At 36.6% G+C, this 17669-nt stretch overlaps 1 protein-coding gene across 4 annotated transcripts in view; it reads right to left on the minus strand.

The window, feature by feature from the left end:
- The window catches only part of CCDC91 (coiled-coil domain containing 91), a 408524-nt gene that overhangs the window by 92578 nt on the left and 298277 nt on the right, over positions 1 to 17669 (minus strand). For all 4 annotated transcript variants that reach the window (XM_069585456.1, XM_069585459.1, XM_069585460.1 and 1 more), the window contains 3 exons: positions 12548 to 12640; positions 12391 to 12459; positions 2845 to 3021 (listed from right to left, as the gene is read on the minus strand). In XM_069585456.1, the coding sequence (XP_069441557.1) occupies positions 2845 to 3021; positions 12391 to 12459; positions 12548 to 12640 (339 nt within the window). The remainder of the gene's footprint in view (positions 1 to 2844; positions 3022 to 12390; positions 12460 to 12547; positions 12641 to 17669) is intronic.

Raw genomic sequence — 17669 nt, forward strand, 5'->3', positions numbered from 1 at the left:
AGTATTCTGGCCTCAAGAATTTCATGGACTGTAGGTATAGTTCATGGGGTCGCAGAGTCAGCAGGCACGACTAAGCAACTTTCACTTTCACAAGCATCTTTCTGCTTCAAAGCCTTTATACTTGCTATTCTCCATGCCTGAAATACTCTTTTCCGCTGCTGCTGCTGCTGCTAAGTCACTTCAGTCGTGTCCGACTCTGTGCGACCCCATAGACAGCAGCCCACCAGGCTCCCCTGTCCCTGGGAGCCTCCAGGCAAGAATACTTGAGTGGGTTGCCATTTCCTTCTCCAATGCATGACAGTGAAAAGTGAAAGTGAAGTCGCTCAGTCATGTCTGACTCCTAGCAACCCCATGGACTGCAGCCTACCAGGCTCCTCCATCCATGGGATTTTTTAGGCAAGAGTACTGGTGTGGGGTGCTGTTGCCTTCTCCGACTCTTTTCCCCAGCTAGTCTCAAAGTAAACTCCTCACTTCAATGCAGGTCTCAGCTCAAATGCTACCTCCTTAAGTCCTTACTTGATTACACTATTTATACAATGGTCCCCTCACTTTTAGCTTCTTAGATAGCTTCATTTTTCTTCATGACCCTGATCACTACTTCACATTTTATTACCTCTTTAATAGTTTCCTGTGAGTTTTCTTTACAAGAAGGGATTTTTTTTTTTTCCCCTCACTACTGTATCCTCAGAAATAAGTATAGTCCTTGAAACATTTCAGGTGGTCTTTTCAATTATTAATATAAAACACCAAAGTTTGAACATGGCAACTTACTGGCTTATCCTGCTGGTCTAAGTAGGTAAAGTACATAACAGATATATAAGCTCCATCTGCTTCCCAAGAAAAGTAATTTGTCAACTTTCTAGAATAGGACTGTGAAGCTTTAAGAGGCTAAGAGAATGCCAGTTGTTTCACTGTAGTTTTTTTTTTCCTCATCCTATCTTTATTTATTTATTTATTTTTACTTTACAATATTGTATTGGTTTTGCCTTTTCTGCAACCATGTGAGAATAAAAGTAGTGAGCTGTTTAAGGAAAACTTGGAACACATTTGATAGGACCGTATCACTTATCGGAGCTCCCTGGCAACACTGTTTGTTCTTTCTGTTGTGGATCTCTAGTCAACTGTCAGCTACTAGGCAATTATACACACATATACACACACTCACACACTTTTTTTCTCTTTATCAAAATATGCATCCATTTGTAAGAAAAGAAACACAATATATTTATTCATGACATGACTGGATTGTCCTCATGGTACCCTGAGCCTATAGAGAACAAATTTCAGCATCTGTCATATACTATAATGTTTCTTATGGACAAGAATACTTACAAACTCACAGAGGAGGGTACTCTTCTATGTTTTTTAGTTTGGGTGATGAACATGTGCTGATTTATTCATGCCATCTTTCCCAATTTCATAGTGACTAACAGCCCACATCTTTGTGAGGTTAAAGGAATGGTCTGTGGTCACAAAGAAGTTTTAAGTAAACTCTTCCAAATTAGGATTTAACCAATGATCTTGACATTAGTGGCATGGAATTCCAACCAACTGAACTGACAGACAATTAAACATATATACAATATAAACTTGTGACACTAACATAGGTTACAGAAAGAATTAGAAAATAATCATTATGCTAGTGGAAAAAAGAAAAGAAAAAAAGATAAAATTTATCACATTACTGTCACACTGTTTTCTTACCATAGATAGATATTAGTGACAGATCTGTTTAATTTTCATAATAAATGGGTAATTTTGTGTTTTTGAGAACAAACTTAAGTGACATTAGAAAAAAAAAAAACAACTATAACATTGATCCTAGATACTAGAAGCACTTGGTTTCCTAGCACTTCATTAAAATTAACAAGTCATAAGAAAATCTGGGTTTTTGTTCTCAAAAGCTGAAAAGAAAAGTCTTTTCAGTCACGTTTATAAAGCATGGTCAAATGAACAATCATGTAAAACAAAGACTTCTATGAATGTTATTTTTTGCTTTTTATGTTTGTTGGAGGAAAGATTTATTCAGTTATCTCATACCTGAGATGACTAAATGCAAGTATTAATAGAACCATGCAAATTCAAATACAGAAAATTAAACTAATGAATTTTTAACTTTATTAATGTAATCAAAAGATATTTTGAATGTAGGCCATATTTGTTGATATGTGTATACTTCATGAGACTACAGGGGTTATTCGTGAGGTTCTATTTTTACTACCAACTACAGGTATAACTTTTACTACCACCAGGACTTCCCTGGTGGCTCAGAGGGTAAAGCGTCTGTCTACAATGAGGGAGACCTGGGTTCGATCCCTGGGTGGGGAAGATTCCCTGGAGAAGGAAATGGCAACCCACTCTAGTACTCTTGCCTAGAAAATCCCATGGATGGAGGAGCCTGGTGCAGACTACTGCCCATGGGGTCGCAAAGAGTCGGATATGATTGAGCGACTTTTTCACTTTCACAGGTATATAGCTACACAAATTAGATGAATCTAATTAAACTGTTTTCAACACATATATATTATTTTCTTTGATTTTATGTGCATATGTGTGTTTGTGAAAAAGGAAAACAAGCATATCAAAGAGGAGACAATGTAGTTATAGTGATTAAACATAAATTTGGATTCTGACTTATTTGAAAATAGACTAAAAAGGCAAAATTATCAGCATTAAAAAGTGAAAAGTATAGATATATTAAAAATTATTCAGTTAAAATATTAAACTCAAAAGTAAAATAATTATGCCCAATAAGGTGATTTTAAGTAAGATAAAATAATAGTAAAGTTACTTTGAGAAAATTTAGAAGGAAGAAAATATTCATAAAGAGCTAATTTTACTAACCTGACTAATTTTTCTCTGCTCTTGTACAGCTTTTTGAATTGCCTGAGATACTTCCTCTTGATCTTTTGTGTGCTCAGTCTTCCATAACTCCCTTTCTTCAGCATGGACATTTTCCAAATGTTTTCTTTCTTCTTCTATAGCTTTTAAAACTGCATCCTTCACCACTTCTTTCTCAAGCTTCAAAACAAATAATGACCACAACAAAAATATCTGAGTTAGTGACCACAGTAATTCCTTGAATAAGACACACTGGAGTTAACCTAAAAAACACAAAACTTTGATCTTACTTGGTTTATTTCTGACATTTTTTTAAAATTCATATGTAATAACTGCTTTAAAATAAAATCAATTATTTGGTTTTACACAAATAACCAACTTATTTCAATGGTATTTCTAAACTTCAGAGAAACCAAGCCTTAATTTAAAGTAGCAGTTTTCAAACTATTTTGCCTTAGGACCTTTTTACACTCTTAAAATTATAGAGGACTTCTAAGAGCTTTTGTTTACATGGGTTATACAATTAAGATTTTCCACCTTAGATATGCAAACCAGGAGAAGATAAACATATTAACTAATTAATTAAAAATTAATAACATTAAATATATATTAATAATGAATTTTAGGAAAAAAACTAATTTTCCAAAGTTAAAAAGTTAGAAGAATATCTGCAAACCTCGTTACTATCTGACTTAATAGAAGAAAGCTTAGATTCTCATATGAGTTCTGTACTAAATCTGCCATGATTTTTTTTGCTGAAGTGTGTAACAACCTAGCCTCACAAAGATATGAAGTAGAAAATAAAATGTATCTTATACATACTAAATGTATCCAGTTGAGATCACTGTGGACATTCTTTCTGATTTCACACCAAAACTTAACAAAGAGTAGTTCTTAAAGTAAGTTGCAGTAAGAAAAATAAAATCACGTCAATGAACTTCTTGTACTGTTACATTACAATCTTTTCTTACCTTTTTTTTTTCCAGATTTTTTTTTTTTAATTTTAAAATCTTTAATTCTTACATGCGTTCCCAAACATGACCCCCCCTTCTGAATGAATTCTTTACAGATGATTTTTTAAACATTTTTTATTTGGAAAACACTGATTCAATGAGTTATGCATCTCTTTCAGATGTTGACACATTTTTCAATATTATAACCAAACCAGTCATATTTTTCATATTACCATCAATCTCATTAGAACAGTCTTTAAGTATTAAAAAGTAGAAATAAATCTTCCAAATTTCTAATTTTTGTTTTAAATCTCTAATTTTATCATTGGTAACAAAAACTGTCAGTTTTGGGGGTTTTTTTTTTTCCCCTTTAGGTGCTGGGCTCATTCTGCTTATTTTGGAGAAAGTGTCTGCCACATACTAAAGTCTGTATAACCCTAGTAATTCAGTAAAATGGTGTTCCATGAAAAAAGAGCCCATTTTGGATGCAACTCAAACAGCTGCCTAAGAATTTTCCTCAAGAAAATCATATTTTGGTACACAGTAAAGTCCATGGGCCTCCCACTCCTGAGAGAGTTACCACTTTTTCTCTTGTTTTCAGCTCACAAGCAAGTTTGACAAAAGCCATTAAAGCTGACAGTCATCATTTTTTAAACTCCTGCTTTATTTCACAATTCTTTCTAATCACTCCCTTACTGTGTACACCAATGCCTTCCATGTTGTTTATACCAAATGGTATTTTTTGTTCTTTGTTTTAATCTTTATTTTCATGACCTCAAGCAATGTTCTATATAGTTGATTATTTCTGATTTTGTAAAGCCCTCTCTTTTCCTGGTTTGCATGACAGCATGCTACATATATTCTTCTATGCATCCTGCTGAGTGTTTTCAATTCTTTGGAACTTCTTTCCTTCTCTGGATCTGAAGGAATACTCTGGGAGTTCACAACTTGGCCATATCCTGTATCATCCATACCAAACATGTTGATTCCATCTTCTATTTCCAGAATTTGGCTATTTCATTATTTTCCAAGTTACTACTGCTACTCAAGTTCTTTCTGCCATTCACTATCTCTTACCCAGACTTCTGATACATTCTGTTAATTCCTTCTCAGGCTTTGGCCTTTCTTGCTACAGTTTCCCCCAAATTAATATCAGTTACCATTATGACCCACCTATACTTGGAAATTTCAATGTCTCTCTACTTCTCCATGGAATAAAATTCCAACTCACTATTCAGAATGTTAGTCATCCTTCAAGGCTCAGTTCAAAAGAAATTTACCATTACAAACTGCTGCGACATGGAAACACAATCTATGCACTCGTAATATCTAATGCGTTCCTTTTTACCTTATTAGTATATAAGGAAGGTTTTCTAATCTGATTGTAAATTCTTTAAGAAAAAGACACAATCATAGTCATTCTTGAACATCCGCCCCAGCATAGTGATTTGTACATAGGAGACTTTCAACATTTGTTTGCTAAATTTAAATATAAATCTCAAATGCAACACTCAGTGCTCTATTTGTGTTAAAAAGAAATTAGTAAACAGAAACTTCAATTAAATAGTGTCAGGAGACCGTAAGATAGAACATGTTGTGACATGGCAGAGCCCAGCAGGAAGAAGCAAGACTCCTCTACTTTCCCGGTGAGAACTCAGCCAATGAAATGCCATGGACTCTGTTCACCATGGCCCTCCCAACTTCCCTTTCTTCCTCCTCCCTGCAGGTATGGGGACTTGCACATGGCTCACAATATGGTTGCAGACCCTTAATTGCAATTCCCTGACAATCCTGAACAGATGCATCATCGCTGGAGAAATATCTGGCATTCTATTTATTTTAGGTCTACATGTTAGTGGCCTGCATAGGGATCAGAGAAGACGCCTGAAGGCTCTGGGGCTACTGAACAGATGTGGAACCCACTGTCACTGCTTTCTCACTGATTGGAGTTTTATAGGTACACTTTTCTCCTAGATCCTAAGTTCATGCCTTCTTTGTGTTTGAGGCTCTCCAGGTTTTATTCAGACCCTGTTTTAAGGTTTTGCATTTCTGCTAAAGGCCTTGTTCTCCATGCATTTGGTGCTTCAGTCCGATTTTGAGTTCAGACTGTTTGCATTGAAGCTGGCTGGAAATGCCTTTAGTCCATTCCTTTGGGAATAGTGACTTCTTCACTGAAACTGTATCTGTTTTTCATCCTTTGGCCAATTCTTTGGAAGGGACTATTCTCTGGAAATTGACTGAAAAGGCCTTAGGCCTGGTTCTTCCAGGGCCACGCTGTCTCCTTAGAACTGACTGGTGATAGCTTACACGCTGTTTGAGTTGCAAGCTGTTAAACTGTTTGAAATTGTCCTTTTAATCTAGAGAAAATCCTCTGAGAAATGAGATACCACTTATCTAAGTATTTTGAGGTCACTCTCCCTACAGGGACTCCAGCTAAACTGATCTTTAAACACAATAGTTCTAATCCTCCTCATGCTCATTTTTGAAAAAAAGAGAAGAAAAAAAGAAAAACTGACCTGACTAAAGACAAGTTAGAATATCAGTGGCCATTATGGGAAAGTTTTGAAATTCCTAAACTTAATTTCCTTAAAACTGAATTAGATCACAACAGTTCAAAACCTTTCAGAACAGAGTGGTACGCCTGTTTTGATTGGTATCTTAAGACTTCTCACCATTATCCAAAGCTGAAAATAGCCTTTGTGCAAAATAAGATTTTAAGATTAACTGAGGCAAACAAACAATTAAGGAAAGATGAAATGGTTCCGAAAGCCTCAGGCTCTTCTTCCTTGGTTTCCACAGCACTATCTTTCTCATCCTTGGATCTTCTTGCCCAGACTCTGCCTCTGGCATTGTCTTCCTCCCACCTTTCTGTGCCCTTGATGCCTCCTCTAAATCCCATAGTAATTATCCTATCAAACTTACCCTTTTTTCTAAAACTCTTCCCACCCCATTTTCCTCTGAAATATTCAGAACTTTTCTTGTAAAACTAAGCCTTCTGAGGATCCAGAAGTTAAACCTTTAATTTCTTATATTCTCTGAACTAAACCTGAACTGCAAGTCATAATAAAATATTTTCTCAAAGTAAACTGAAGATCCTCATACATTTGCTGAGGAATTTAATACAGTCATTCAAACTTATCAACAGCGTTCCTCTGACTCATGTCAGCTAGTTCATATACTTGTTGGTTAAGGCCAGGCCCAGCATAGGATGAAAACCGCTAACTGGGAAAATCCTGAAAGGTCAGGCAATCATTAGATGACTTCATCGAGCAATTCCTGGGGCTTTTCCAAAACCTGTCAATTGAAACAGAATTCAGGATTGCACACAAAAATTGGATGACCCTTTTTATGACTACTATAATCAACTTCAGAATGCTTATAAGAAAATTCTGGTCGTCCTTCAGATGTTGATTCCACCCAGGCAGCTTTGAATTTTGTATTATTAATAGGCTGAACTGGGACCTCTTTCTTTCCATCTAGTAAAAAGGACGAGGATGGAATGGAAAACTATGTCTACTTCAGACTTAATTAATCTAGCAAACCAGCTCTCTCACACTCTAGATGAGTCACTGGAAAAGAAGAATACCAGGTTTCCTAATCTTCAAATCCAGCAAATGAAGACTTCTAAATGAAACCAAAACCTTCCCAGTTTCTGCTATAATTGCAAAGAGCCAGGCCACTGGAAAAGACTGTTACAAATTTAAGTATTTTGAGTGTTTTCGATCCTCTAATCAGCCTTTCCCTTGTCCTTTCAATTCTCAGTTGCAGGGTTTTGAGGAACTACAGGGTCTCTTCCCAGTCCTCCCTTTCAGCTGGCTTGGAGAAATATTTTTCGTGATTGAGGATGAATCTCTTCCTGTCTTAATCAACAACAAAGGCATAGTCTCAGGGTTCCATCTCATTACTATAATGCAGCTCTTGCTGTGGTTCAAATAGTGAGGATCTCTAATGAACTTCTTTTATTCATGGTCTACAGATTTCAGAGTGGACTGAAAGAAGCCTCCCCTCACAGACAGGATATTCTCTCTTCTGTGGCTAAGGTACTTGTAGAAAAGTTTGTCCCTACCTGAGGAGCTCATTTCAAACATCATAGTGATCTAAAAATCCATTTTACTGGCTATGCACTTCAACAAGTTTGTGCTGTTTGGCTGGTTTTAAAACATTTTCACTGTGCTTGTTGTTTGTTGCTACTTAGTCACTAAGCCATGTCCAACCCTTTGCGACTCCATGGACTGCAGCAAGCCAGGCTTCTCTGTCCTTCACTATGTGCTGGAGTTTGCCCAAACTCATGCCCATTGTGTCTATCATCTCATTCTCTGCTGCAACCTTCTCCTTTTGCCTTCAATCTTTCCCAGCATCAAGGTATTTTCCAATGAGTTGGCTCTTTAAATCAGATGGCCAAAGTACTGGAGCTTCAGGTTCAGAATCAGTCCTTCCAGTGAATATTTAGAATTATTTCCTTTAGGATTGACTGGTTTGATCTCCTTGAAGTCCAAGGGACTCTCAAGAGTCTTCTCTGGCACCATAATCAAAAGCATCAATTCTTCAACCCTCAGCCTTCTTTATGTATGGTCTGCCTCTCACATCCACATACGACTACTAGAAAAACCATAGCTTTGATTATATGGACTTTTGTCAGTAAAGTGATGTCCTTGCTTTTTAATACACTGTCTAGGTTTGTCATAGCTTTCTTCCAAGGAGCAAGTGTCTTAATTTCATGGCTGTAGTCACTGTATGCAGTGATTTTAGAGCCCAAGAAAAGAAAATCTGTCACTGTTTCCACTTTTCCCCCTTCTATTTGCCATGAAGTGATGGGACTGGATGCCATGATCTTAGTTTTTTCATGCCATGAGTTTCAAGCCAGCTTTGTAACTCTCCTGTCTCCACCTCATCAAGAGGCTCTTTAGTGCCTCCTCACTCTCTCCCATTAGAGTAGCATCTCCTGCATAACTGGAGGTTGTTGCTATTTCTCCCAGCATTCTTGAATCCAGTTGTGCTTCATCTACCCTGGCATTTTGCATGATGTACTATGCATATAAGTTAAATAAGCCAGATGAAAATATATAGCCTTGTCTTCTTTTCCATGAACCAGTCAGCTGTACCATGTCCAGGTCTGTTGCTTCTTGACCTGCATACAGGTTTCTCAGGGGACAGGTAAAGTGGTCTGCTATTCTCATCTCTTTAAGAATTTTCTAGTTTGTTGTGATCCACACAGTCAAAGACTTTAGTGTAGTCAGTGAAAAGAAGTAGATATTTTTCTGGAATTCATTTGCTTTCTATATCATCCAACAAATGGATCACAGCCTTGTCATGGTGAAGGGGCTTGTGTAACTCAATGAAGTTCATGAACACCAAAGATGAATGGGTTATAGTGAACAGTTTTGAAAAAATGTGGTCCACTGGAGGAGGGAATGGCAAACCACTCCAATATTCTTGCTGCAAGAACTCCATGAACAGTATGAAAAGGCAAAAAGATATGACACCAGAAGATAAATCCTCCAGGTTGGAAGGTATCCAATACGCTACTGGGGGAGAGTGAAGGGCAATTATTAATAGTTCCAGAAATAATTAAGAGGTTGGGCCAAAAGAGGAATGATACTCAGCTGTAGATGTTCCTGGTGGTGAAAATAAATCTGAAGCTGTTAAAAAAACAAAAGAATATCACATAGGAACCTGGAATGTCAGGTCTGTGAATCAAGGTAAATTAGATGGGGTCAAGGAAGAGATGGCAAGAGTGAACATCGACATATTAGGAATCAGTGAACTAAAATGGATGAGAATGGCAAATTTAATTCAGAGCACCATCTACTACTGTGGGTAAGAATCGTTTAGAAGAAATGGAGTAGCCGTCATAGTCAACAAAAAGTTCAAAATGCAGTACTTGGGTGAAATCTCAAAAATGACAGAATGATCTTGGTTCATTTCCAAGGCAAGCCATTCAACATCATAGTAATCCAAGTCTATGCCCTGACCACTAATGCTGAAGAAGCTATAGTGGGCCAGTTTTATGAAGATCTACAAGACGTTCTAGAACTAACACCAAAAAAAGATATCCTTTTCATCATAGGGGACTGAAATATAAGAGTAAGAACTCAAAGAGATACTTGGAGTAACAGGTAAATGTGGCCTTGGAGTACAAAATGAAGCAGGGCAAAGGCTAACTAAGAGTTTGTCAAGAGAACACACTGATCATACCAAACAGCCTTTTGCAACAACACAGATAACTCGACACATGGACACCAAAGTGTTAGTCCCTCAGTCATCTACAATTCTTTGCAACCCCTTGGACTCTAGCCCACCAGGCTCCTCTGTCCATGGAACTCTCCAGGCAAGAATACTGTAATAGGGAGCCATTCCTTTCTCCAGGAAATCTTCTTGACCCAGGGATCAAAGTCAGGTCTCCTGATTACAGATGAATTCTTTACTGTCTGAGCCACCAGGGAAACTCCTACACATGGACATCACCAGATGATCAATGCCAAAATCAGGCTGATTATGTTCTTTACAGTCAAAGATGGAGAAGCTCTATACAGTCAGCAAAATCAACACCTGGAGCTGACTGTGGCTCAGACCATGAGTTCCTTATTGCAAAATTCAGGTTTTCCTGCTTTCTTCAATCTAAGCAAGGTAGAGAAAGTAGGCCATTCACTGTGCTTACCACTCTCAATCCTTCTGGCTTAGTTGAATACACTCATAGCATATTGAGATTCAGTTAGCAAAATTTCTTTCTAAATCCCAGGTCCACCCCTTTTGGAACTCATATAATGCTCACCCCTCTTAAAAAATATTTATTTATTTACTTTGCTGTACCTGGTCTAAGTTACAGCATGTGGGGCCTTTGATCTTGTTGTGGCATACAGGATCTTCAGTTATGGCATGCAGGACCAAAGAGTTCGCATGGCACAATTAAATCATTCCAAATGTCACAACTAAACTCTCACCCTCCAAGACAGTCACAAGACATCCAATGCACTTGGCTCCTGCCTTTTTGGACTCACAGCTAACAAAAGGGGAGATATTCCAATATTGCAAAGGCCTAGTTGTTTCCATGAAGAACAACCATGAAGAACATGTTTCCATGAAGAACAACTATGCTCTGATAGAGGAAACCTTTCCACAACATACTCTTGAGAGGTGACGACCTTAAGCATCATACCTTGCACCTGGAGATTTGCCTATTGGAAGACATATTTCCAGAAGAATGCTCTTCCACCTCACTGGAGAGGCCCCTATCAGGCACTGATAACTAGCCTCTGCACTATCAAACTCCAAGGAATAGACTCTTGGATTCACAGTACACAGCTTAAGAAAGCATGGAACCCCAACTGGTCATGCATATCATCTGGTGACCTCAAAGTAAAGACTTCCTGGAAATGAAGTCAATGACATCTGATGAGACAGCTTTCCCTAGATACCTAGACCAGGCTTGTTAGAAGTTTGTCATCAATCCTTTGATGATGATGACATAACACTTCAGATGATCTCTGATGTCTACAATCTTGATAACATGTAGATTTTAGATAAAAACTGCCTAAGATGTCTCCCTCCTACCCCTCCTTCTTACTTGAATGCAACTGCAATAGTTCTCCAAACTGCACCACTTTGCTTCTAACAATGATGGACAAAAATTGCTGAAACCAGAAACCATGGTTCTTAATCTGTGATGTTTTTAGAGAAAGATCTTGATCAAAGGGGAAAACGTAAAAAAATTCAGAAACAGAAACATCAATTAGTGTCAGGAGACCCCTTTAAGGGGAAGCTGTCACACCCTGAAACTATAGTAGAGCCCAAGAGGAAGAAGAAAGACCTCCTCTTCTTTCCTGCCAGGGACTCAAACAACGACAAGCCATGAACTCTCTATTTCCTGCAAACCTTACAACTTCCTTTCCTCTCTATTAAAGTGTTCTTATTGCCACATGGGAATTTGTATGTGGCTTGCCATGCTAGCACACCCCAAACTGAAATTCAATCATAATAATGAAAAAACACACTTTTGTTGGACAAATATCTGATGGTGTATTTCAGGTCAACATATGTATACATTAGCATACATATATTTAAAATCTATGCATATACTATCCAGATGATTTATTTCAATGTTGGCTTTAAAAATCATTCACCTTGATAAACACATATGCACATACAAATAAACACATATACTTAATACTTGTGTGATACCTGTCAAATACCAAGTGGATATTGTTGCGCCTATGTAGATATATTGTTTTTAACATGATTGATAATCTAAATGTAAAGCATTTCAATATCATTATCTTGTATGTAATGTATGTTTAATAAGAATACAAACAGCAGAAGAGGAAAAAAAAATTTGAATTTTCTGGAATGAAATATTTTAAAAGTGCACTGACTATACCATTAATGAACTCAGTTTATTAATTCCACTTACTTACAAAGAAATTTATTACTGATGGGTCTATACCAGGTAAATACTTAGGCATAAATATAACAAAAACAATTCTTACATGAGACCAACAACATTCACTTTAGGCTTTGAGGTGGGGTAAACATAAAAACAATTGAACTAATAAAAAGTATTGGAATTAAACTTCACAATAAACTTTGCAGACAGAAATACCTTTGCAGCAGATATTAATGCTTCTTTATTTTTTTGCCTTTCTTCCTCCAAACATTTTTCCAATATTTCCTGTAAATGATAAGATGGTTAGACATTACAGTATTTTTGGGGGCAACAGAACATTCTTTCCACACTGTAAGCAAAATTAAAATATTACCTTCTGTTCTTGAGATTGCTGAGTCAAAGCTTCCTTTATTTTTTCTTTTAACAGTTCCTTCTCTGTGTCAAGCATTTCAAGGAGCCTCTGATGCTACAAGCAAAGTTAACTGCATTAAGATTATGGCTCTGAGATAGATAACCTATCAACATGGAGAACAGCTGGTGGAATTCATCTGAAGTAGTTACCAGGGGAAATAAGAAAGCTGGCTAAAATGAGGGCTTAGGAGCCAAAAAATCTGAATTCCCATTTCTTTCATCAGTCAAGACATACTTTTTTCATCCCCAAATTCAGTATAGTAGATGACATGAAATCTAATCTGAAAGATATTCCAAATATGAAGTGAATCAGAAAATGATAAAATGTTCTTTTCTAAAATTAAACTTGGAAAATATACTCATTAAAATTATTATTATCAGCTTACAGTGAGAGCAATCAGATTATAACTGATGTCTGCCTCATGAAAAATTATCCTAACAGAATATTTGTGTTTCTAGTAAAGTACTGTTAAAGAAATTGAAAGATCAGTAGTCTCATCCTAAGATTTTACTACAGATTCAAAAACTATAAATAAATCTATGAAAGTATCAAAGGAATATTATTGTGATAGCTACTGTTAAAGAATACGGAGTTCGTGTATTCATTTTTATTCTGTACTAGTAAAAAAGCACACAGAGTCTTCATCAGATTATCATTATTCAAACTTGGAGTTTGAATGAAGTTTTGTTGAGAAAATTTGACCTCTATGGCCTCAACACCTTCAATATAGATAAGCCAGATACTTGTTTTGAACAGCGCTCTCAGGAAAAGCGAAACATATGTATTCCCATTCACACAGATTTCTCCTCAGTTACTAAAAGCAAATAAAATATTTTCTCAGATTTAGAACTATATACATAAGAGCCTCCTTTACATATGAACCAATTTCAGATACTCAGTATTTTAAAGCAGATCTATTTCATTCAAAGTTGTTCTGATTGAAATAGCTTTCAGGCAGATAATCTAAGTTGAGAGTAAGTGACCAAACAGAAATTTAAGATAATCTATGATTTCTATTTTTAATTTTAATGCTTTTATCTTAATTTACAAGATAGGAAAAGTTACAATAAGAAAAATTATAAGAAAAATGTGATTTTTCTTTAAAAACAAATTTACATTGCAATATAAATCATGACACCATGATGAAAAATTGTTGGTATCCTAGGAATTTGTGGAAATCATTTGAATAATAAATCAGTAAGCCTAGCATATGATATATAATAACTAAGACTTTAATGTTATATTCTTTGAAAGTCTAAATGCACACAGAATTTCATGAAGTCAGAAATAACATCTAATACTCTTTATAAGACACACATGATAAAATGTTTAACCAGGCAAATAATTAGACAAAAAATGGTAAGTACAATTCTCACTTGAGACTGAAAATATTCAATTTAGGCTTTGAAATGAGGGTAAAACATAGCAAAAATGGAACAAGTAAAAATTACCAGAATTAAACTATAGAAGAAATTTTTAAGAGTCGTCGATAATATTGAAAGTGATTTCTTCTTAAAATGAACAGTTAAGATAATAAATCAGACTAATGGAAATCAGTAAGTAATTAACTATAAGTAGGCCACGTTTCTCTGATGCTTCTCTTGTGGCACAGTGGTAAGGAATCCACCTGCCAATACAGGAGATGCAGGTTCAATCCCTGAGTTGGGAAGATTCCCAGGAGAAGGAAATGACAGTCCTCTCTAGTACTCTTGCCTGAGAAACTCCATGAACAGGGGAGCCTGGTGGGCTACAGTCCATGGGGTCACAAAGAATTGGACAAGATTTAGCGACTAAACTACAAAGAGGCCACATTTCTCCAAGGGTCCAACAAGAACTAGTAAAAGATGATACAGTAGCTAAAAATGACAATGCAAGGATTAGAAAATTCATTTCTGAACTCCATTTCTTAATTCTGAAGTACACTATAATAAAACACTATTTTTGAGTTCGTTTGAGCCAAAATAAACTCAGGATAATCATTTGAAAGAAGCACCCTACATAAAATACACCTTAAGTAAAATTATAGCTCTACTGGAGAAAATACAAAGTAACTACCATATATATGTGTGTGTGTGTGTGTGTGTGTGTGTGTGTGTGTGTGTGTGTACACACACATATAAAATAATAGCTAACATTTTTGAGCACTTTAAAGTTTCAGACACTGTTAAAAGTGTTTTACATGTAATTGTACCATAATAAACACAAGAAACTGCTAAACTGAATGACAGTCTTCCTCATTTTTCAGAGTGAGTTATGTGAGACACAGAGAGACTAAGAAATTTTCAGGTTTTGAAGGAAGAGCTTCAGCAATAATTACATCTATATACTCATTTTCAGCAGCAATAATCATTTAAAAGCTAAAAGCAGTGCCAGTATTACCTAGTTACTAAAGCTACAAGATATAAGTATTATAACTGATAAGACCTCACTTCCATTTGGCTTTAAAAGGATTTCAGTAATCAGCTTTTGATTTTTTTTCAGAATAATATTACAAAGATTCTGTGAATAAATATCCATTGCTATTAGGAAAGATGATTGAAAAAGATATTTAATGGTATGGGAGAAGGTCAATTTTCATTCCAATCTCAAAGAAAGGTAAGGCCAAACAATGTTCAAACTACAAGACAATTGCACTTATCTCACATGCTAGCAAAGAAATGCTCAAAATTCTCCAAGCCAGTCTTCAACAGTATGTGAACTGTGAACTTCTAGATGTTCAAGCTGGATTTAGAAAAGGCAGAGGAACCAGCGATCAAATTGCCAACATCCAGTGGATCATAGAAAAAGCAAGACAATTCCAGAAAAACATCTACACCTGCTTTATTAATTACTCTTCCCAAAGCCTTTGACTCTGTAGAAAATAATAAACTGTGGAAAATTCTTCAAGAGATGGGAATACTAGACTACCTTAGCTGCCTCCTGAGAAATCTGTATGCAGGTCAAGAAGCAACAGTTAGAACTGGACATGGAACAACGAACTGGTTCCAAATTGGGAAAGTAGTACGTCAAGGCTGTATATTGTACCCTGCTTATTTAACTTCTATAGAGAAAACATCATGCGAAATGGTGGGGTAGATGAAGCACAAGCTAGAATCAAGATTGCTAGGAGAAATATCAATAACCTCAGATATGCAGATGACACAGCCCTTATTGTAGAAGGTGAAGAGGAACTGAAGAGCCTCTTGATGAAGGGGAAAGAGGAGAGTGAAAACGTTGGATAAAACTCAACATTCAAAAAACTAAGATCAAGAGATCACTACACATAGAAATCACCCAATGGTCATCACTGAAATCAAAATATATTATAATCTGAATATATTCTTTGCAGCCAAAGGTGGAGAAGCCCTATACAGTCAACAAAAACAAGACCAGGAGCTGACTGTGGCTCAGATCATGAACTCCTTATTGCCAAATTCAGACTAAAATTGAAGAAAGTAGGAAAAACCACTAGACCGTTCAGGTATGACCTAAATCGAATTCCTTATGATTATACAGTGGAAGTGAGAAATAGATTTAAGGGACTAGATCTGATAGACAGAGTGCCTGATGAACTATGGACGGAGGTTTGGGACACTGTACAGGAGACAGAGATCAAGACCATCCCCAAGAAAAAGAAATGCAAAAAAGTAAAACGGCTGTCAGAGGAGGCCTTACAAATAGCTATGAAAAGAAGGGATGCAAAAACAAAGGAGAAAAGGAAAGATATATCCATTTGAATGCAGAGTTCCAAAGAACAGCAAGGAGAGATAAGAAAGCCTTCCTCAGTGATCAAAGCAAAGAAAGAGAGGATAACAACAGAACAGGAAAGACTAGAGATATCCTCAAGAAAATTAAAGGTAAAAAAGGAATATTTCATGCAAAGATGGGCTCAATAAAGGACAGAAACAGTATGGACCTAACAGAAAAAGAAGATATTAAGAACAGCTGGCAAGAATACACAGAACTATACAAAAAAGGTCTTCATGACCCAGATAACCTCAATGGTGTGATCACTCACCTAGAGCCAGACATTCTGGAAAATGAAGTCCAGTGGCCCTTAGGAAACATCACTATGAACAGAGCTAGCCGAGGTGATAGAATTCCAGTTGAGCTATTTCAAATCCTAAAAGATGATGCTGTTAAAGTGCTGCACTCAATAGGCCAGGAAATTTGGAAAACTCAACAGTGGTCACAGGACTGGAAAGTCAGTTTTCATTCCAATCCCAATGAAGGTAAATGCTAAAGACTGTTCAAACTATGGTACAATTGCACTCATCTCACACATTAGCAGAGTAATACTCAAAATCCTCCAAGCCAGGCTTCAACAGGTAAACCTCCAGATGTTGATGCTGGATTTATAAAAGGCAGAGGAACCAGAGATCAAATTGCCACCATCCGTTGGATAATAGAAAAAGGAAGAGAGTGCCAGAAAAACATCTACTTATGCTTTACTGATTACGCCAAAGACTTTGACTGTGTAGATAGATCACAACAAACTGTGGAAAATTGTCCAAGAGAGGGGAATACTAGACCACCTTACCTGCCTCCTGAGAAATCCATATGCAGGTCAAGAAGCAACATGTCCAGTGACCTGGACATGGAACAACAGACTGGTCCCAAAATGGGAAAGCAGTATGTTAAGGCTGTATATTGTCACTGCGCTTATTTAAATTCTATGCAGAGTACATCATGTGAAATGCTGGGCTGGATGAAGTACAAGCTGCAATCAAGATTGCAAGGAGGAATATCAATAACCTCAGATACATAGATGACACTACCCTTATGGCAGAAAGTGAAGAGGAACTAAAGAACCTCTTGATAACAGTGAAAGATTAGAGTGAAAAAGCTACCTTAAAACTCAACATTCAAAAAAACAGATCATGACATTCAGTCCCATCACTCCATTGCAAATAAATGGAGAAATAAGGGAAACAGTGAGACTTTATTTTCTTGGGCTCCAAAATCACAGCATATGGTGACTGAAGCCATGGAATTAAAAGACACTAGCTCCTTGGAAAAGATATGAGAAACCTAGACAGCAGAGACCTTACATTGCCAACAAAGGTCCATCTATTCAATGCTATGGTTTCTCCAGTAGTTATGT

This window comes from Ovis canadensis, chromosome 3 (genome assembly GCF_042477335.2).
Source record: "Ovis canadensis isolate MfBH-ARS-UI-01 breed Bighorn chromosome 3, ARS-UI_OviCan_v2, whole genome shotgun sequence".
In the NCBI taxonomy this organism is placed as follows: domain Eukaryota; kingdom Metazoa; phylum Chordata; class Mammalia; order Artiodactyla; family Bovidae; genus Ovis; species Ovis canadensis.